Consider the following 22,933-nt stretch of genomic DNA (forward strand, 5'->3'; position numbering starts at 1 on the left):
CTTGGCCTGCTGTGTTCATCCAGCCCTGCACCTTGTTGTCACAGGCTGTTTTTCTCCTGTGTTTGCTGTTAACAGCCTGTTTCCTGCACCTGCTGCTATGATGTGAGGACCAGTTCCTGTGAAATTCTGCCATTCTACTCTTCAGGGGCAATTTTTATCCAGTTGTTCTGCCCTATGGTTGAAATTTCTGAGACACTTTGGGGACTTGTGGAGGCAAATTCACTCATTGTTCCTATGTATTGTGGTCAATGGTTCTGACTCCAACTTCTGATGAGCTTTCCTTCAGTTTTACAAGGAGTTCCTAATGCCAACTGTGTCCTTCTCGGGTTTTGACTACTCTTTACTTGTCAATGTTTTGATCAAAGCAGTAATGATGTTTTAAACTCAGTTTAGGATCTACCAGGATCACCTGAGCGTTGGGAGAACTGGTATTGGTGAATAAGTGCAACTTGATAGAACTGTTGATGACACCATTCATCACTTTGTTAATTAAGATTCGATTGAAGAGATGATAATTGACTTGTAGATTTATCCTACTTTTTAATTACAGGACATTTTTGGGTAATTTTCCATTGTGCTGGTATGCAGAGAAATGAAGTAGACCAAGTAGATATTATTCGGTAGATAAGTAAACAGGAACTGTAACAAAATCAAAACACACGGGAAGTGTCAAAGATAAAGCTCATTGACTGGAGAAACCAAATTTCCGAGATTAAAGGGAATTAAGTGAGTGAAATGTAGGGGTTTTTAATACATATTTTACTGTCCTTTTATTTTAAAATTTAGATTGGAGTTTTTAATATTAAGGTAAATTGATACTTTTTAAAAAATTGTAAAAAGGAACTACCTTACAGTTAGGAATTTGGTCATAATTTCAGACCAAAACCTGAAGAGGTTATTTGAAGCTGAATACTTCTAACCTCACATGTATGAAAGCCACTCCCTGGAGCTGTCAGATTTTCCAGATTGGAACATAGCCAGTGTTAAATTGAGCCTATCGAGGCTTGAGAGAAAGAGATTTTTCTTACTCTGGTGTAAAAACTGTGCAAGGCTGCTTTTGGGTACTATACAATTGTACTTTTGGGATCTGAAAAGGCGTATTTTGAGATTAATTTAGGGTAGTATGTTACCGTGTGTTTCAAAAATGTTAAGTGTTACATGAATGTAGTCGAGTTTGTTCTATTTTAACATTTTTTTTGGTTCATAAGTTTTTGTTGTTGAAACCAAATCTGCTACATTGTGTTTGTGTTTCAGGGAGAAACACAAACCAAAAAAATGCCTTGTATAATTCATCAAGCCAGATTTCAGTGTGGAATCTGACTAGTCTAGTGATAACATCAGCTGGAATCGTAGCACTAATCAAACTGGAAGGAAAAAGATAAGATGCATAAACAATGTGAATAGTTTGAACAGAAAACAAAATTGGGATGCTGACCGCTTATTCCCTCAGGAAGTAAAGATGTGATGTGGGAAAAGCATAGACCACTTTGGATATGTGGAGCATTTAAAATTTAAAATAAGACTAAATAAACATCTGCCAAATTTAAGGCAAATAGTACAAAAAAAGTCAGGATGAAGCAAATATCAGATGCAAATGTCAAATATCTTTAAAAGCTGTAAGGCTGGTAATTTAAGATTCCTTACAATATATTGTATGTTTTATGAAAAATAGAGTGTAAATAATACGAAAAGCATAATGTTAAATTTGTATGAATCATTTGTTAGGCCACAGGTGAGATGTTGTATACAATTTTTGCCACTTTAACATGTCTTCAAGGACAGTCTTGTCAACAGTAAAGAGATTCATGAAGTAAAACAAGGGATGAGAGGATTTTGGTTTGAGGAGAGATTAGTGAAATTGAGGCTTTTTTCACAGCATAAAGAATACTTGGGTATTTGTTAGAAATGTAATCTGTTATGAAGATTTCGATAAGACATATGGGGAAAGAAAATATTTTTGCTGGTCAGTGGATTTGCAGCAAAAATGTAATATCCATAATACATTAAGAGAAGCTATCAGATGATGCTTCATGCAAAGGTTTGATGGGCACACTTATGGGGACAGAATCCATTATGAACAAAGTGGATAAATATTTGAATTAGAAGGCAAAGTGAGAACTAAGTGGATGGCTGTTTAAGTCCAGAATGATAGCTTTGTTCTGTGTGATTAAAATCTAATGGTATTATTCAATGATAACTAATTTTGTTAAATTAATTTTCATGTATTCAAAAAATCCAACCTACTTGAGCATTGCTAATTAATGATCTTTTTTGACACAAATAACAAAGTTCTAAGTGGATTTTTATATAAAATAGATTATGCAACATCTTACTGAATAATGTTTATATCTGCAAATACAGGCAATGAACATTGTTACTTCAGTGCTGCTATTGTATGCAAAAGAGGAGGAAGCTTTCTGGTTGCTGGTTGCACTTTGTGAACGGATGCTGCCAGACTACTATAACACTAGAGTGGTTGGTAAGTATTGTTTAGTTGTGGTAAGTGCTAAAGTTTAATATTGTTGTTAAAGAAAATAATTGTTCATTGAGGAAGAGTCTACCCTGGACAGCTAAATACAATATAGAATTTTCCTAGCAAAGGAAATCCACTCAGAAGGCAGCAATGTCTGTCAGTTCAGTTTCTTTTCTTTTATCAATTTTGTCCTTTTTTATTTTATCATAACCAAAATTACAGTCCAAGACCTACATTCAGCATGAGAAGATATTCAAAGGTGATGTCTTCACAGAGTTGACACACAGATGTGTTGAAAATAGGTGCAGGAGTAAGTTAATAGCCCTTTTGAGCATGCTCTGCCATTCAATATGATCATATCTGATCATCCAACTCAGTATCCTATTCCAGCTTTCTCCCCATACCCATTGACCCCTTTAGTCTATAGAACTACATCTAACTCCTAACTCCTTGAAAACATTCAACTGCTTTCTGTGGCAGAGAATTCCACAGGCTCTCCAATCTCTGGTTGATGTAACTGTCCTCCTGTCTGTCCTAAATGGCTTACCCCATATCCTTAAACTGTGACCCCCTAGTGCTGGACTCCCTGGTTGTCATCAGTATCCTTATGTTTAGCCTGTCTTATTCCATTAGAAGTTGTAGGTTTCTATGACATCCCTCTCCGTTCTTCTAAACTCCCATGAATATATTTCTAACTGATCTGATCTTTCTTCATGTGTCAGTCCTGTCATTGCAGGAATCAGGTGAGTAAACATTCGTTATACTCTCTAAAGGCAGAACATCCTTTGTCAGATTGGGAGACCAAAACTGCGCACACTACTCCAGGTATGGTCTCATCAAGGCCCTGTGCAATTGCAGCAAGACATTCCTGCTTCTGTACTTGAATCCCTGTACTATGAAGGCTGTCATACTGTTTGCCACCTTCATCACCTGCTGCACCTGCATGCTTACTTCGTGACACCCAGATCCCATTGCACCTCACCTCTCCCAATCTATTGCCATTGAGATAATAATCTGCTTCCCTGTTTCCACCAAAGTGTATAGCCTCACATTTACCCACATTATATTTAATCTGCCACACATTTGCTCACTCACTGAACTTGTTCAAATCACAGAAACATCTCTGTATCCTCCTCAGAGTTCACCCTTCCATCCAGTTTTGTATTGTCTGCAGACTTGGACAAATTGCATTTAGTTTCCTTATCTAAATCATTTCTATATATTGAGAATAGCTGGGGTCCAAGTACTGATCCCTGTGGTACACTGCTAATCACTCACTGCCACTCAGAAAATGGCCTATTTGTTTCTACTCTGTCAGCCAGTTCTCTAATCCATGTCAGTACACTACTCCAATCCCATGTGCTTTAATTTTACATGTTACTCTCTTAAGTGGGACCAAAAGCCTTCTGAAAATGCAAGTAAACCACACCTACTGACTTCCCCTTATCAACTCTACTAGTTACATCCTCTCAAAATTCCAGTAGATTTGTCAAACATGATTTTCTTTCCATATTCCTTGCTGTCTTTGTCTAATCCTGCCACTGTTTTCCAAGTGCTGTGCTATTAAATCTTTGAGTGTAGCATTTTCCCTACCACCAATGTCAGGTTAACCAGTCTGTAATTTCCTGGGTTTTTTTTGTTTTTTTTTAAATCACTAAGGTTACATTAACTAACGTCCAATCCAAAGGATGACCACCATTGCATTTGCTATTTCAAGGCCACTTCTTCAGCTACTCTTATTTGTTGGTTATTGGGCCTTGCAGATTTATTGGCCTTTAATGCTGTCAATTTCCCAAACACCATTTTCCCCCCAAATACTGATTTCCTTTCATTCTTCCCTCTCACAAGATTTTATTTCCCAACATTTCTGATACATTACTTCTGTCCTCCCGAGTGAAAACAGAACCAAAAATGTGTTTAATTTGACACCCATCTCTTTTTTTTTCCCCTATTATAACTTGCCCTGTTTCTGATTCTAAGGGACCTACATTTGTCTTCACTAATCTTTTCTTCTTCATATACACTTCATTGGTGGGTGAGATGTTGACTTTAATTTGACATTATAAGCTTTTACTTCCCCTTCAGTGCTAAAAGGACTGTTTCAAAAGCAGCTTTTCTTGCACAAACTTTTTCCTGCTACTGTTAAAATCACTTTTTTTTAATATTTGTGCAGGCAAGAGAAGTGCCCAAAACAAATATCAAACCTGCATTTTTTAAATGTTTCTGCTTCTGTACAGATAGTAAAGAAATTTAACTAATTAACTGTAAAGAATATCTCCAGTAATTTAAAACCAGTGGAGTTAAATTTGAAGCAATTAGCCCCTACTTATTTTGAAGAAATTTTAACAATGCTCCAGCATCTGTTTCTTTCCCAGTTGTTCCTGAAGCTCTAAAGATGAATGGTAATAAAATTGCATTCTAGAAAAAAGATAGTGTGTTTCAGCTGCTCAACTTGTCCTTGTCCTTGTTTTTGCCAATTTTGAGTACAATTTCAGATGTTTGTAGTTGTACTACACACTGAGCCAGCACCTTTTTAATTGGAGACACAATGGATACTGGCTTTATCTTCAGTTTCATGACTTCCTTGAGTAGCACCTTGGAAATTAAGCCCTATCTTTCCCAGAGTCACCACAATGTGAGAAGATTTAGTCAACCTATTCAAAGTCCTCGTTTAAGTGATGGACCTAGCCCAGATTAAAATAAAACATTCCTCGGGTTTCCATGCATAACAAGAAACCAGCTGTTTATTGCAAACAGATTGTTTTAACCAGTAGCAGAAAAGAAACATTGCTAACTTAAATCTCAAACTTAAATTCCACTCATTTTAAATAAAAATCCTGACAATATCATCCAGTTTAATTCCACCTTGTAAAGTATTAAAGCATTAGAATCGTAGCTTCCCTGCAGTGTGGAAGCAGGCCATTGAGTCCACACGGCCACCCCCGAAGAGCATTCCACCCAGATCCACCCCCCGTACCTTATCCCTGCAACCCTCCAAATCCCATTGCTAATCCACCTAACCTGCACATCTATGGACATTATCGACAATTTTGCACGGTCAGACCACCTTACCTGCACGTTTTTTGACTGTGGGCGGAAACCGGAGCACCCAGAGGCAATCCACGCTGGCATGGGGAGAATGTGCAAACTCCACATAGACAGTTGTCCAAGGCTGGAAGTGAACCCGGGTCTCTGGCATTGTGCTAACCACTGAGCTACCACCCTTTTTTTCATTTTGGTTCTAACAATATTTTTACTGTATGTTTTTGTATTACTTACATTGATTTAATTAATTCAGTTGTGTTTTTAATATATTTTTGTTGTTTCACTTGTCCCTTGCATATAGAAGTGTCAGGACTGGAAAAGGCTGGCCTAGCCAGTCCCGTATATTTTTTTTAAAAAGATTGATATCATGCCCTATACATGATGATTTCCATTCCAAACATTTTTATCTCTTGGGAAGACCAGTAAGACAAATTTAAAAACAAAGTTACACTAATGTAAAAGCTTGAAAAATTATTTTCTTTAATGGGAATTTAACCAGTTATTTTCAATATTTAATATTGTTTTCTGCTCCTTTCTCTAGGGGCATTGGTGGATCAAGGTGTGTTTGAAGAGCTTACCAGGGATTATGTGCCACAGCTTTATGATTGTATGCAGTATTTTAGTGTTATATCCACCATCTCGCTTTCCTGGTTCCTCACCGTCTTCCTCAGTGTGATGCCTTTTGAAAGTGCTGTTGTTGTTGTGGACTGTTTCTTCTTTGAGGGAATTAAAGTGATCTTTCAACTCGCTCTTGCTGTGTTGGATGCTAATATTGACAAGTTGTTGAATTGTAAGGATGATGGAGAGGCAATGACTATACTTGGAAAGTGAGTTAATTTTATTTGCTGTTTGATTTTTAATCAGTGTGTTATAATAATTCTACACTAAACTGGGTAAATAAAATTTCAAAAATTTGATTCCAGAGAATTTCTTCCAGGTTATGTTAAAAGTAGATACATTTTTAGCAATCTTTAGCAAGATCCCCATGTCTAATAATTCATATTAATGGTTGTGGTTCAGTTTCACCTGACAAAAGAAATGATTGGGTACCAAATAATTCTTCTTAGAATTGATTAAAGCAGAACATTGTTTAGATTCTGTTATTGTAATTTCTGTTTGTATTCATACCAATGTAAAATACATTAATGAACCTTGCATGCATGTTGTTTTCATTGTAAAACTTATATAGTGCAGTGGGAAGAAATTACTGCATTATGTGTAAGGCCTTCAATGTCCCAAGAGAAATTATTTTTTATTTAAATGCTCTAAGGCTGTAATAATTTGAACTTTTGGCTTCCAAGAAAATGTCTTTATTAATTGATCTGTACTAGTCATTTATCAGTAAAGCATTCACAACATGAACTCTTTTGGTTCTGTAGATATTTGGACAGTGTGACGAACAAAGACAGCACATTGCCACCCATCCCTCATCTTCATTCTCTTCTTAGTGACGATGGAGATCCTTATCCTGAAGTTGATGTTTTCAAATTAATCAGGGGCTCATATGATGTGAGTAAAAGTGTGGTCAGTCATCTCTAATATGATATTTGATTTGAGTAAAGGGTCTTTTCATGTTGGAAGAGTTGAATTGAATGTTATTGATGTATAACTTCTTCAATCACATTTGGAGAGGAGGATGATCCAAGTTCAAAAAAAAGGGGGAATAAAACCCTTTCTTTATATTGAGAAAAGCTTGACTAAATGACTTATAATTGCACTTGGACTGAATTGAGGAAAGGCCAGATGATTCTGTGACAATTGTTGGTGGTGCTGTCTAATCATCAAAATTGATCGTTTTTTCCAAGCTCGTTACTTTCAGTCTAGTTTTGACTTACAGATTGAAGTAAGCATAGAGAACCAGCAATTTTCCACATAATTTATGCTTCTTGTAGTTCCTAATGTCAATTTAAACCAGAAGTGTTAAGAGTAGCTCCTGTGTGCTAAATTCAACTTGGTGAAGTCATGTGGTTGCTGTTGACAGTGAAACTTCACTGCAACATACTGAAAATGTACTATCTTGATTTATGTCTTTAGCTAACAGGCATCTGTTGGTGTACTGCAAAATAATTTATATCATAAGGGTATAAAGCATCACAATGAAGTCACCAAATTAATTGGCAGTGTATCTGAAACTTAGAAATGACACTAAAAGACCTTAAGTGAACATTTTACCATGTTCAGGAAAAGACCATTATTTGTCTTACCAATTTGCTAGAAAAATTCAAAACTAGTCCAACCTCCTTGTTTTTTCCCTAGTCTTAAAGCTTCAAATGTTTCAGTGTTTTGCCTAAGAGAGAAGTTGTCTGTCTCTCTGATTTTTTCCTTGCAGCACATCATAAAGCTGTAATTTGGACAACTTAATACAGCAGAAATGACTTATTGAGATCAGTGTAATGAAACTCCCATCTTCATTTCAGCTAAGCTGCTTTGGAAGAATGCTGAGTTGGCTCACAGGCCGCCCAAAGTGTACAAGAATTGGATGTTTTCAAAATGAAAGTATGTGGATAAATAACTGATAATTTTAGTTTGCAGTCTCAGCTCTGTCCAAATCCTGTCCTTCCTGCAGAAGCAGTTGGGAAACAATGAAAAGAATATTGTGTCTAGATATCTGTTTTTCATTTAACTGACTGTTTTCTGTTATTTTAAATTTCCCTTATCCTAGATTTATCTTCTGACATTTTAATTCTGAACATCTGGCTATATAATCTCTATACCAAACTTCTTCTGAGCATTTTACAGAATTGATATTTCCATGTGCAAGATAGAGTGATTCCTCTTTCAAAATAGTTAAAAGAGCCAATGACAGATTGGCCGTGCTAAGATGTAAGCTACCCGGTTTGCATAGGAGTACTGCTCAAGTTTAGAAAACTCTATTGCCATACTGAAGGTCTCATATAAGTGCAACCTTTCAAATGAATTATAATTCAGAGCATGTTGCTTTTAAGTGGATGTAAAAATTCCAGGGACTTTTTTTGGTGGGAGTACAGAGAGGAGTAAGGTACACCTTGTTTCCGAAACTTGCACCGCACCCCCCGCCCCCAACCCATATCTCCAAAGAAATTAACAGGTCATTAATTTCATTCCTGTTTGTGGGATATTGCTGTGTGCAAATTGGTTGCTTCATTTGTCTACATTATTCATTACCCCATGGAAATAATTAATTGACTATAAATTGTTTTGATATGCCCCAAGGTCAGAAAAAATAGCACATGGATGTGTTCTTCCTTATTTCAATAAGGCTCTCCACTGAAGATTTGCTTCAGTAGGCAATTTGTCAGGCATTCTGATTACTTGGCGCCTAACTAATTTGTGATCATTTCAGTATGGTATGGATGCTTGGCGTAGTGAGCACCTCTGAAGGTGGCTCAAGTGAAAGTACTTGAACTTCTTGGTATGCAGCTGGTACATATGGTATATTGGTCCAAGTCTTGTAGAGCACAAAAGCAAAACTGTTACCCTGTAAACTTTCAATTTGGTAGGCTGATTTACTCCTCTTCATTCCCACACTGGTGTTTGCTGAAGGCTGTGCTTGCTTTGGCAGTTCTTGCATATGTCTTGTCATTTATATTGACAACTCAAGAGAGTGTGCTGACTAGATAAGTGATATTGAACACTGCTGAGTCTACCCCATTTTGTTCTTGACTTTGTTCATAAATTGGAACCTTGGGCTTAAGGTAGGGCTTTTCTGGAGCAGGCTGGTATATTACTTTAAATTTCCTTGTGCTGGCCATAAGGCCAAAGTAGTCGCGTGCATTGGGGAATCAGTTCATGCTTCATTGAATGCCCAGCTCTGAAACAACAGCTGGTGCACATCCATTGACAAACAGGAAATCATGAACTATATCCTTCGTACCTTGGTTTTCGCCTAGAGCCATCTCAGATGGAGCAGCCTGTCATTTAAAGGCATCAAAAAAGCATAGCATGGAGAAAACACTATGTTTATGTATATTTATTATGGTGGTGAGATGATACTTTCTGTTGCACTCTGGTCAAACCTCTGCAGCAAATGAAGAGAAAATGAGTAGTGACAGAATGATAGATGCAGAAATAATTTATCTTCTGTAAGACTCTGAGATGAGCTCCAAAGGATATAAATGAAAATATGCAACAACTGAAAACTTTCAAAAGTAGAGAGATTGTTTCCTCAAATCATGAGCTAGTGAATTTTATGCACCACAAAGGAAAATATAAAGTTCAAACACTCTTGTTCTCCACCAAACACCATCTCGATGCTTTAAGTTTTAAACGTCTTTAAATTAAGACATTACTGTATTTAACATTAGTCAAAGATTAGAAGAATTGAAGAAAAATGAAGCTTTTTCCATCAAATTAACCTAAATTTTTGATATTTCATGCTTCAGCATTGGAGAGGTGCTCATGACTAATTGCAAACTTGTTTTGTTTCTCTACTTTAGAAACTATGTGGAACGGATTTAAGTTCTATTTGTGTGAAATGTAGCTTCCGTAGACAATTATGCAGGATTATTTTATAATTAATAATATACACTTTGCATGTTTATTTTTTTTCAGAAATTTGGTAGCATCAGAGCAGATGTGATCGAGCAGATGCGCTTTAAGCAGCGACTACGAGTGATTCAAACTCTTGAAGATACAACAAAGCGTAATGTAGTGAGTGCAGTAATACAAATATTCCAAATTGATTTGTAGTTTCTCATTTTGTTTCAATACGAGAGTACAAAATATATTTGCTTTTTTCCTGAATATGTGCTTTGTTTTTTTTTAATATCCAGGTTCGAGCTATTGTGACAGACACATCATTTACAATTGATGAACTGGAAGAACTGTATGTCCTTTTCAAGGTAAGCAGCTTTTTGATGTCAATGTCCCAGTTAGCATATGAAGTTTTTTTTTGTTTTATCAGTTGTCATCATTGTTCATAATATTATGTGTAAAGCTGATGTACACATAAATACCATCTAGTACCCCTTATCTATAAAGTGGAACTGCTTCTGAAAGCGCAGAGTTAAAGTTACTACTTTAGTGTAACTGAGACATGGTATCAAATACAAAGGCACAAATGCCACTACCTGAATGATTTCAGTTTATTTTTCTTGCTTCAAGTATCGAGCTCTGCTTTATTCCAGTCAGGAAACTGAGCTGTAGAGGTTGTGACAAAACTTAAAGTTGTTTAACTTGCTAAGCTTTCTAATTTTTAGGCTGAGCATCTTGCCAGATGTTTTTAATAACTTGTTCATCTGTGTAGTAATTCCCCAGGATTCAATCCAGGGCTGTTAGAAGGGAGGGATTCCTCAATTATGTCCGTATTGAATAAACAACTTGTGTCTGCTATTATTTCGTGTTATACACAACACCAATTTCTATTTATTTAGTACTTTTTAACCCAATAAGATGTTCCAAGGAGCATTACAAAGCAAAATTTGACACCTAGTCACTTTAAGGCAAAAATTTGATCAGAGTTACATTTTAAAGAGTGTCTTAAAAGAAAAACGTAAGGCAGAAAGATATTTCCAGAACTTAGGTACTTGGACATTGTAGACATAACTATCAATTCTTTTTCCCTCCCCATAGATGTTGCCAGACCTGCTTAATATTTTCACCATTTGCCATCAACTTTTTTTTTTGTTAGCCACTAAAATTTGTCTTTTTAAACATGCTCTGTATTTTTATATTTTTATATTACCACTTGAAAATTGTAAACTCGGTAAATTTTTTATCATCTTTTTAGGCTGAACATCTCACCAGTTGTTACTGGGGTGGAAACAGCAATGCTATAGAACGTCATGATCCTAGTCTGCCTTATCTTGAACAATATCGTATTGACTTTGAACAATTCAAAGGATTGTTTACACTTCTTTTCCCCTGGTCATGTGGTGCACATTCTGATATACTAGCTGCACGCTTATTCCGACTACTTGATGAGAATGGAGACTCTTTAATAAACTTCAAAGAATTTGTCATAGGATTAAGTAAGTAAAAAGATTTATTTTCCATTCATTATGTTGTAAGGTTTGCAGTGCCACTCTATTGAAATTTCAATAGGTAAATGGAAAGTGTTTTTAAATGAAATAGTACCTGCTGGTGAGAGAGTTTGGAAAAGAAGTGAGTAAACAACTGAAGTTTCTGTTGATGTTTCCACTTTAAGAATTTAAAGAAAATAATCCAAGATAATAATTCTACATATACTTACAATTGCCCATTGTTTGATATGCCAACTTGTTCCCATGTGCAGTGTGATTGGACAACATTTTGAGGGAAATGTTGTGCTTGATACTGAGAATGACTGTGCATTTTGCCATGGTGAGCAGATTTGATTATTACTTTGGAATTATTGCACTCTAGCCAGCATAAAGCTGTGAATAACAAATGGCTGCCGTGGAGTTGGGGGAGAAAAGTAATAAAATTTAAAAAGAACAAACACGTAAAGCTATCTTCCCAAAATCAGTTATTGTACCTTTTTAAATTACTCTCTTTTTTTGTGTTTAGTTCAATGATTTCTCCAATTATTTCATGGAAACTTACTTATGTTTTTGAAATAATAACACTTTGTATGGATAGAACACTGTGTATTGTTTTCATTTAAATTTTAGTGGAGGACTTCCCAAACTGCAGGTTGCAAACCCTAGTGAGGTTGGTAGCTGAAGCTTTGGGTTTGCAATCTCCAATGCAACAATGGCTTCTCTGGAACTCCAGCCAAGTTCTAACATGTGCAAGGCTCCTTTTAAATGTGCAGTTTTTTTTAAAAATAATGAGCATGACCCAACTGCCTGAACTTTTAGGCCTGAATTCTTTCCTAACAAAGCTAGATAGGTACTTTTTACATAGAAACCTATAGATGAAATGCTTTCCCTTCCTGGGAAACACTGCACTAGTGTTTTATTGTAATAGCTTATAACTATAAAAAGAGCCTAAGTCAAATTGGAAAAAATCCAAACACTACAGCAGAACAGTGAATATTGTGTTTAATTGAGTATTTAATCTTTTGAGCCCTTTTTAATTAGATTTTCTGTGATTTGTTTTCATAGGTACGATGTGCCATGCGGATCTTGTAGAAAAATTAAAATTATTGTATAAGATACACGTACTTCCAGGTAAGAAATTTTATGTATTTTATAGTCAAGTTCTAATGAGAAAATTACTCAATTACAGTTTCATAATGGAAGGAATCTTTTAAAACAAATATAAGTATTAAAATAATTTTCATTCAATAATGTTCTAAAATCTTCCATGTTTTCCTGCTTTGTGCATAAAACCTAATCTGTTGTTCTTAAGGAAATGATTAGTGACTGGTCATTTCCCTGATGTGGCTTGAATTTGCAAAGCCAGAATGTAAAAATACCCCAGAGAAGAAATTACATAAAATGAATGTGTATCCCACAAGGTAGGATATTCCATTGAGGAAGAACATTTTAAATCACTGTGCAAAAACCTTTCAATTTCATTATAGGCATGTGTGTATTTATTTTTTGGCAATTTCTTAGTTTACCACTTCTGCACGGTGCCTCACAACACTAGGGACCCAGGTTTGATTTCAACCTCAGGTGACTGTGTGGAGTTTGCATGTTTTCCCTGTGTCTGCGTGCATTTCCTCCTAGTGCTCTGGTTTCCTCCCACAGTCCAAATTTGTGCATGTTATACTGGCATAGCTTCATTTCAGAAGAGGGCCCCTTACCATTTTTACCATTGGGTAAATTGAAAATAAAACAAAAACATTTTGCATGAAAAATGTGCAGGTCTTCTGCGCTGGGACAACTTGAGGCACCCTGAGGCTTCCATGGATCTGTCGGGAACTTGGTAAGAATTCGAAAATGGTAGCTCCTACTTAGAATTAAGAGGAAATCTGTGTACCAACCTTTCTTTGCACCGCATAAAACAATTGCCCTCCATAGTGTGCATGGAATGAGACTGAATCTTACTCCATTTCCCAGTCATTATCACCGCATTTTCCAACACAAACGCCTCTTTTGCCTTTTAAGATTTTATTACAGAGCTTAAAGTTTTCAGAACTAAAAATTTCAGTTAAGTCAAATCAAAGTTGGAGAACGTTCAGTTATTCACCCCACCAGCCAGATCATTATCAACTCCTTTGTCCAAATGTTCTCTCTCTTTGGGCTCTATCCTTGCTTATTGTTTACTCCTTACTCCCTTCCCCCACCCTGTCTTCTGCATATAAACCAACATTTTCTTACCTTTCCTCAGAAATGATGGTAGCTAACCCGAAATGTTAATTTTGATTCCTCTTTACAGGTGCTGCCAGACCTGCTAAACTTTCCAGTAACTTCTGTTTTTGTGGCTATCGGTATTCTATTTGTTGCAAAGACATCTTTTATGCTTCAAAAGTAACCTCTAAATTTTTTGAAAACAAAACACAAATGCCTATTTTTTTCATTACTGTTTATAGAACCACTTTTCAATGAGCAAGAGGACCCTGATTCTGCATTTGAAGCTACGCAATACTTCTTTGAAGATGTAACGCCTGAAACTGTACAAGGTAAGTTTTGTTTGTTTTGCATTTGTTCATATATTTGTAAGGTTTGTAAGTCAAGATGAGGGATTGCGTGTTATGGATCAAATTGAATTGATGTATAAACAGGACTACGAAAAGGGAGCACATGATTACAGACAGTTTACCGGATCAATTCATGTTTACTGAATAAAAGTAGCATTCTTCTGAAATCTTAGCTTTTTCGTTTCAATAATGAAACAAGAAAAGCTGTTAGTTGATAAGTAAATGATGTTTGCAGTTGGGACGGAATTCCACACAGATCCTTAGTTTCGGATATGTTCCACTGAACATGTGCTGTGCTGATAGATATTATTCAAGGATTTGGCTTAGTTTTTGACATTTGCTGGAATCTAATGGAAGCCCAAATACTCTCTACCTCAGGTTTAAGTAGATTTGAAGCAATTAGACTTCATCACTTTAGGAACCAAATAACACATTTGTGGATAGATTAATTCTGGTGATTACAAAGCGGCATCAGCTTCAATTTATCATCAGCAATGCCATTGTAGTTCAAATCCAAGGTGATTTTCAGGGTGCTGGAGGCCAGTAATTTCTGTAAAACCCTACTAATGCTGAAAAAAACTACTAATGCTTTGTGGAAAATACCGTGGAAGCTGGAAATCTGAAATGGCAATTTTAAAAAAAAAAAGTGCTGGAAGTAGTCAACAGATTTGACAGCATCTATGAAGAGAGAATGGCAGATATGAGCAACAGGTGACCAAAAAACTGATAGGGGATGATAATAGGAACGAGTGTAAACCAGCCAGAATTATAAAAATAGATTGCAAGAGCTGCTATGTGTAAATGAAGAGCATAGTGAGGATAAATGAGAATCCCTTAGATACTGGGCCAGGAGCATTTATAATGGGGATTGTGGAAATAGCAGAGATAATAAACAAATATTTTTCTGCCTCCAGTAGAAGTAGACACACAAAACCATATTGGAGATGGTGGGGAGCCAAGGCTGTAATGTGAATGATGAATATGAAAGTAATTAATTTTAATTAGTTAAAAAAAACTGGATAAGGTAATGGAATTGAAAACTGAAGTTCCATTGACTTGTTGGTCTATATTCTAAGATTCTAATAGAAGTGGATATTGAGATGAGGAATGCACAAGTGTGATCTTCCAAAATTTTCAATGTAATATTCTTGGACAGAACTATGGATCGGAAGGGATCAAGTGCCACTCATTATTCAAAGAAAGAAGAGAGAGAAAACTGGGAGCTACAGGGCAGTGATTGTGCCATCACTTGGCAGGAAACACTGAAATCCGTTAATGATTTTATTTGGAAAACGATTAGGGTTTTCACTCAGGGTACGTAGAAAATTATAGTATGATTTAGTTGGGGGGGTGGATTTTGAAAGGGAAGCCGTGTTTGACATACCTGAAGATTTTTGAGGATGAAACTATTAGTGAAGTAGATGAATAAAATCAGTGCAATTTGTATATTTGGATTTTCAAAAGCCATTTGCTGTGCCACACAATGGATTGTTGCACAACATGCCCACAGAGTGTAGGTATAATATTGATTAGAAGATTGGTTAATGAACAGACAACAGACTCGGAATGAATATGTCATTTTCATGTTGGCAGTCTCTTGCTAGTGGTGTGCTACAAGGATTCATGCTTGGCATCTAAAATGACTTGGTTGAAGGAATTGAGAGTAGTGTAATTACTGATGATAATGTTAAGTGGGAAAGTCAAGGAGGATACAAAAACTTTAATCAAATTAAGATAAAGTGAGTGGGAAGGAAGGTGCCAGATATTTTCCCCACTGTATAAACTATGAAGTTATTGACTTGGGTAGGGAAGGATATGAAAACAAAGGGCAGAATCTTGTAAGTGTATGGACAATATGGACTTCAGCAAGAATTGTGGTGGTATTTGACGAAAAGTCAACCAGACCAATCTAGATTTCATTCCAAGTTTTATGCTTTTCACAAGCAGTATGGTGAGTTTCTCACCAAGGTGCGGCAAGTTGCCAATCAAAGGGGATTCTTCCTTATTAAAAGCCTTCTTGATGGGCCAGCTAACCTTATCCAGTTTCTATCTTGCCACACTCTCCAACCAAGTTAAACATTGAGAGAACTTTACATGAAACTACAGCCATGATACCAGGTACATGGCAAATTCAGCTTACTGCTTACATTGAATGACCTCCATGTCGGACTCCAGGCGCAATCCATGGACACTGCCCACATAAACCTCATGTTCACAGACATCGGAACTCATATATATACCAGCCTTTAAGAACCCTCGTGGTACATCTGCAATCCACTTAGAGGATGCTTTTGCATTTCAGTGTTGCACTTTGGACTGCAGCAGCAACTATCATGGTGATGATCAGCAAGAACAATTTGTGCTCAGGTACATCAACCCAGCTCATGGACTGGGCCAAGCAACATTTCTGAACTCTTCACTCACTGTCATAGCGCTGACTCACTTTGACCCTACCTGGGTGCTCACAGCATCCTTGCTTTGCCCCTTAGCTAGGGCTACCAGGCTCATATTACATCCGTCTTGTCTTGCTATTTGATGCAGATGCAAAGGGAGGAATTTTTTCATAATTGTCAATGGGCCTTGGTCAAGTCAAGGCATCATGGTACCAGTAAGTCAAGGGCTGCCTCTGACATCAATCCAGGAGCTTGGACACAGTAGGTCAGTCATGGTGGTCAAATTTTGAGATGTTGTACATATAAGGGTTGAAGAGCTGATAGACTCCATATAGGTGGCATTCTGCCCTTCTGGAATGAGAGAGAGGCAGGTTTCTTTTTATCTTATTTTCTCTTCCAGTCAACCTGTTCACAAGAACCTGTGGAGAAGAAGGAGTTATGGAAGCTGAAAATGGGAGTCACAGCTATTACTTTTGGTGCAGATGGAGAGGTATTTGAATGAGTGATAGGTAGCAAGGTTAGCATACAGGATAAGTAGTATCAGGGATTGGGGTGCATGACAGCAATTGAGAGAACGTATTGCAGGTATTAGAGAGAGGGGTAGAGTATGAGCCTTGGTGGGAGGTAGGTACTGTAGCGGAGGTAGTGGATGTGAGGTGTTGAAGAGAAATCGGTGGCACGTATGCTGGTGGAGTTTCTTTGTAGTGCATTCCTCCAGATTGCTGAGACTGCTTTAACCCGAATGGCATCCTCTGACTAGACTGATATGGTCTGGTGTCATGGCCTCCAATGCTGGTCCTAGGGGAAGAGGAAGTCGTGCGTATGCACCACACCAACTGAAAAGACTGAGATGCTGTGGCGCCAATCTCTGGCTACGTTGCCTGGTGCAAATATCCAGACTGCTGCTTTTCTGTGGACTCCATGTGCTTTTAAAATTGGCGTGGATGCAAGAGATACCAGCAAACTATAGAGTAACTGCTGAATGCCGAGTTGTTCTGGAAATAGCACATGGTACAATGGATGGAACGGACACCATAGGGATGGGATAGATAATGAGGTACCTCCTCTACATCGGGGAGACCAAGCGGAGTCTCAGACTGCTTTGCTTTGTGGAGCACCTACGCTCAGTTCACGACAAATGACAGCACCTCCCAGTCGCGAACCACTTCAACTCCCCCTCCCACTCCTGGGCCTCCTCCAGTGTCGCAACGATGCCACCCAAAAACTGGAGGAACAGTACCTCATTCCTCCTTGGAACCCTACAGCCCAATGGTCTCAATGTGAACTTTACGAGCTTCAAAATCTCCCCATCCCTGACCTCATCCCAGGACCAGCGCCCCTGTCCCCGTCTCATTGACCTGTCCATCTTCTCTCCCACCTATCCACCCTTCCCTCCTCACTGATCAACCCCCCAGCCCAACTCCCTACCTACACTCACCTTTACTAGCTTCATCCCCGCCTCCTTGACCTATCCGTCTTCTCTCCACCTATCTGCTCCACTACCCACCTTCTATCATCACCTCCCCCCTCTCTATTTATTTCAGAGCCCCCTTCCCCTCCCCCATTTCTGAAGAAGGGTCCAGATCCGAAACATCAGCTTTCCTGCTCCTCCGATGCTGCCTGGCCTGCTGTGTTCATCCAGCTCCACACCTTGTTATCTCAGACTCCAGCATCGGCAGTTCCTACTATCTCTGAGATAATAAGGTGTGTTTGGTGGAATAACTAATGCAACTCAGACTTTGCCAAAAAAAGTAAGATTCAGTCTAGAATTTTTTTTAGAAAAGTGAAAGAAAGGAAAATGTTATTAGCACTGGACCTAGAACAAATTGTAGGTAGATAGCATGCAGTTAGTAAAATAAATGCTATGACAGCTTTTTATGAAAGGAAATTAATAGAAGAGAAAAGATGTCTCACTGCAATTACATGGGGCTTTGGTAAGTCCATGTCAAAGGTTCTAGGTGTAGTTTTGATCTCTTTACTGAAGGTGGGAGATGTGCGCTTGGAGAGTGTGCAATAAGAGTTCACTAAACTTATTCCATAAGTGAGGGGATTTATCTGAGGAGCATTTTGAATAGATTAAGTCTTTTTATAAATCAAAGTTATTTGTTTATTTCACATAACAATAAATTTAAAGAACGTAACTTTGCAGTACTGACTCTACCTTGGGTACTGTCTTTGTGACTGGAGGAATTGCAGAGATTCAAAGTTAGTATTGACAACTCCATTGTGGTAGCCAAAAATACATGAAAGCGGTTGGTTCCGCTAAAGAACATAAGTTTAATAAAGGTTACAATTGCTTTAGTTAGACAATGGAACTTTTGTAGAACATAAAGCACCAAAGTTTGTCAGAACAGGACATCTTGCAGCTTACAACATTAGGTAGACAATGTACATCTCAAATGGTGTGCTGTAATTTTGAGGCACAAGTGGCGTAGAAAGGACAGCAGGGCATCTGACATTTGGTGGGACCAAGTAGGGCACAGAAAGAAATATTGAGAGGGAAAGAAAGATTAACAGAAAAAGAGAAAGGGGAACATTAGAAAATGTTCAAAATTTGTGTCCTGCTAATGGTGTGGGTTGTTGACATCCTGATGGTATTTTTCAAAGATTCTGTGCAATAGCTTTGAAGTGAACTGATAACAAGTATAGTAACTTGTCAATATTTAATTATTCTCAATTGTTACAGATGTTGAGACCAGGGCAAAACATGAAACAGAAGATGGCTTTGTCACTGTAAACCTGAGGAATGAAAAAGGTACACTGGTTATGTAACCTGATACTCTGCAGACTTATTTGTAAAAATCGCTCCAATTTTGAAAGTGAAGGATTTATATATTTAATTTGGACAATAACGGTATTAATAAAATGGTTATTGCTGTAATCATTTTCAATAATTCCAAAATTTAATTTTATAGCCATACGTATTGTTAACTTTGAAATTTGTTCTTTTACAGTTGAGAAACGACAAAACTTGCATGATTACCGACATTATATCAGGATGTGGGCACAAGAAAAGGAGCATAAGTTAGAGAGCATCAAAGACCTGCCTAAATTGAATCAAGTAGGTATCAGTCCTTTGATGCCAAAATCTGTAACCAACATTAGTATTTTCCAAATTACCAATGGTAACTGCATGTTTATTCCTGATCCTTTGCAGGAACAGTTCATTGAACTATGTAGAACTCTGTACAACATGTTCAGTGAAGATGCAAATGAGCAAGAACTGTACCATTCAACTGCAGCTGTAACTAGTTTACTTTTGGAGATTGGTGAAGTAGGAAAACAATTTGTCAGTCAGTCAATACAGGAAGCAGGCAAAATTGATGATAGCAACAGCAGAGTGCACTCAAAAAAGGAAAACCAACCATTGCATTATGGACAGGGGGATTCTTTCTGCCCAATTGCTGATGAAAAGGTGACATCTAGTGAGCTACAAGACATTAAACTGGATGATGATTCACCAAAAGACAATAGAGTGTCTTCAGCAATGTTGATTTCAGATGATGAAACGAAAGATGATAGTTCCATGTCCTCATATTCTGTTCTGAGTGCTGGATCTAATGACGATGATAAACTACAGTGTGAGGACCTCACGGAGGACACTGTGCTTGTGCGCAATAACAATGAAAACCCTCTTTCCAGGAGTGGCAGCATGGACAAAGATTGGGCTATCACCTTTGAGCAGTTTTTAGCCTCCTTTCTAACTGAGAATGCTTTGGTGAGATACTTTGAGAAAACTGGGTTAGTGATGCCCAGGATTACAAATGCTAAGAATATTAGAATGATGGGAAAACCTAACACTTCAGTGAATGACTATGAGATCTCTGCAGTCTCAGGATGAGGTGGTTGCTGCTGTTTAATCCACAGGTTACATGAAGTAATATCCTATAAACTTATCTAATAGACCAATACAACATTTAGTAAACTGAGTGTACAGTAGCTTCAGCAGAATTGTCCAGTGTACTGTATCTGTATTGTAAATTAAGTAATATTAAGCCCCATTTCTCATTGCATATTGAACTTGAGACGTTAATTTAAGACATTCTGTAGAAAACTGGAGCACCTGCACTTTCGTTTTCATGCTGCTTTATAAAACAGTTTAAGTTTGTTTATTAATCATTTGTATCTAATGATTCATTGTAACTTTATATGTTAACTAGTGTCACTTTGTTACTGAAACCATTCCTGGAAATTTCATTTTTATACTTGATACTGTACTAACACAACTTCTAAGTTTAGTTTCCAAATCAAAGTTGCGGTTTTAAATTAGCTTCTTTCCTTTTGTTATTTGAAAGGATTCTTGGGAATATTGTTTTGATCTACAAAGTTAAAGGAATAATGTATAGAATAAAATTTAAAACACTGGTTAAATTTATGTTTATGCTAGTTAATTTTATGATATTGTTTTCACCATGCATCTAAAACCAATTGGGATTTTCTTTTAATTATAGAAAATATTTGCATGGAAGAATGAACCAGGAAACAAGCTATAGACAATTAATTATAGATGGAGAGAGGAAACTACAGAAATATCTTAGACCAAAGTGAAGGTGAAACCACATATTATACACTGGTCAGGGAGAGGGTCACTCAATAAATACAGAGCACATGGGACGTGGAAAAGTCTAAACTTAAAAATAAATTCTACTAATATATATAAATCTCACTCAACACCACAGAATAAAGATTGATACAGTGCTACTACAGGGAAAACTAGAAGCACTGCAGATGCCAAAATGCAGAGGTTGTTGGATCAGAGTGTGATGGATTAGGGAAGTACAAAAACTGTATTTGGTTGCTGCTTGCTTGCCTAGTGGCTAGGGAGATCTGTGCAATCGCTTTGTTGATTGTACAAGATAGACAGGAAAAACCTTTGTTTCTGTGCATGAGTCAAATTTCATTTTATACCATTCCTCTGATAAAACTTGTGGGCCATAATGCTGCCATCTGAGGCACACTGTCATCTGAAACAGCCTTAAATGAATATTTTGCATTGCTGCTATTGGCTGCTGATAACACTTAGTTTTCATTTGTGTTTTACTGTTTCTCGGATCATTCGAGGTACCGGTAATTGGAAATGAGCTGGAAGACTATGCTAATTCCAGGTATTTTTTTCCCCATGCTGAAATTATTTTGAAGCCTGTTCTTGATCATCTTGTACAAAGGAAAATAACGTATTCAGTAATTATTGGGAGCTAGACATATACGTTCTTCCAAATCCATCCACCTATTAATTGTAAGATTTGCTTTGAAGTAGCAGATTATTGTGATCGCTGGACCATCTTTCTATTCAGCATTGAATTTCACCCCTCCTTCCACCTGTAAAGTCCATTAAATAGCATGAGTTATGTGCTAATGTAGCCAGAAATCAACAGTATTACTTTATAATGTTATGTTGTCTGATGCTGGCTTCTGAAATTGATCTGTTGTACTAACAGGACATTTACATGCAAATATGCACTGAGATTACTGCATAATTGCCAACATATTGTCCAAAGTGCATGAAAGATAGTTTATATTGGATTGTGAGACTCTAGATTACGTGGTCAGGAAATGCCTTAACGAGTGGTAAATCAACAAGGTGGCAGAATCTTACAGATTTAAATTTCCCTGGGGTTTCCCTGGTCAATACCGATATTAAACACAATTCAGCATTTTCTTGTGAGAAGCACACAATTACTAAAAGAAGAAGTATCACTTTGAAACAACTTTACAGAGTGTGCATCTTCTAAAAATGCTTCACAGAGCCAATTCACTGGGGGGAGAAAAGGTAAAATGTAATACTAGGTTGAATAGAATGGACAAATCATCACTGTTACAATTATAGAAATTGAACAAAAACCAAAAGAACTGCGGATGCTGTAAATCAGGAAAAAAAACAAAGTTGCTGGAAAAGCTCAGCAGGTCTGGCAGCATCTGTGAAGGAAAAAGCAGAGTTAACGTTTCGGGTTCGGTGACCCAAAACATTAACTCTAGAAATTGAACAAGTTGATATAACATTTGCCCATGAAAGGTAGTCATGTCTTACTGAATTGAATTTAGACAACCAAATTTTTGCCCCTGCAATTCTGGAATATTACTAACTCTGTCCTGGGTGCTCTCAAGTTTGCAGTCAATGTTTTTGATCAGAGTGAGTGCTGGAGTCGAGCCTGCTGCCTACAAAAAGAGTTTGGAGGCTCCCATAAAGATTCAGTTTGAAAGACCCACCTCATTGCTGCTCTTTCATTACATTCTTTACAAGTTGAAAGTCCCAGAGCAAAGTCAAAAACAGCCCACATGCCCTTAAGCCATTCAACAAACAGCTTAGTGAAGTTGCAAATACCATTTTTTTTTCCCCAACTGAAATCTGTTTCTCTTTCAAAAAGATAGAGCTGGCGATTTACATGACATGACAATTTGACAGTTTCCCAGATCTTAGCCCCCTCTTACAACTTTAACATATAGTCTTAACATTCTCCGAAGAGATATCTATCGCTCCAAGAATGTACCTTACCTGTTCAAAGAACTTTGTTAGGCTTCGACTTTTAGAATCAC

The 22,933-nt window shown here is 37.3% G+C and overlaps 1 protein-coding gene across 5 annotated transcripts in view; it reads left to right on the forward strand.

The window, feature by feature from the left end:
• The window catches only part of tbc1d9 (TBC1 domain family, member 9 (with GRAM domain)), a 72,531-nt gene extending 51,792 nt beyond the window's left edge, over positions 1-20,739 (forward strand). For all 5 annotated transcript variants that reach the window (XM_048603372.1, XM_048603364.1, XM_048603351.1 and 2 more), the window contains exons 12-22: positions 2,362-2,479; positions 6,060-6,345; positions 6,898-7,027; positions 10,049-10,147; positions 10,270-10,338; positions 11,226-11,466; positions 12,523-12,588; positions 13,899-13,988; positions 19,086-19,154; positions 19,354-19,460; positions 19,557-20,739. In XM_048603372.1, the coding sequence (XP_048459329.1) occupies positions 2,362-2,479; positions 6,060-6,345; positions 6,898-7,027; positions 10,049-10,147; positions 10,270-10,338; positions 11,226-11,466; positions 12,523-12,588; positions 13,899-13,988; positions 19,086-19,154; positions 19,354-19,460; positions 19,557-20,240 (1,959 nt within the window). In that variant the 3' untranslated portion in view covers positions 20,241-20,739. The remainder of the gene's footprint in view (positions 1-2,361; positions 2,480-6,059; positions 6,346-6,897; positions 7,028-10,048; positions 10,148-10,269; positions 10,339-11,225; positions 11,467-12,522; positions 12,589-13,898; positions 13,989-19,085; positions 19,155-19,353; positions 19,461-19,556) is intronic.
• Positions 20,740-22,933: the final 2,194 nt, after the last annotated feature.

The sequence above is a fragment of the Rhincodon typus genome, chromosome 1, assembly GCF_021869965.1.
Source record: "Rhincodon typus isolate 14 chromosome 1, sRhiTyp1.1, whole genome shotgun sequence".
In the NCBI taxonomy this organism is placed as follows: Eukaryota; Metazoa; Chordata; class Chondrichthyes; order Orectolobiformes; family Rhincodontidae; genus Rhincodon; species Rhincodon typus.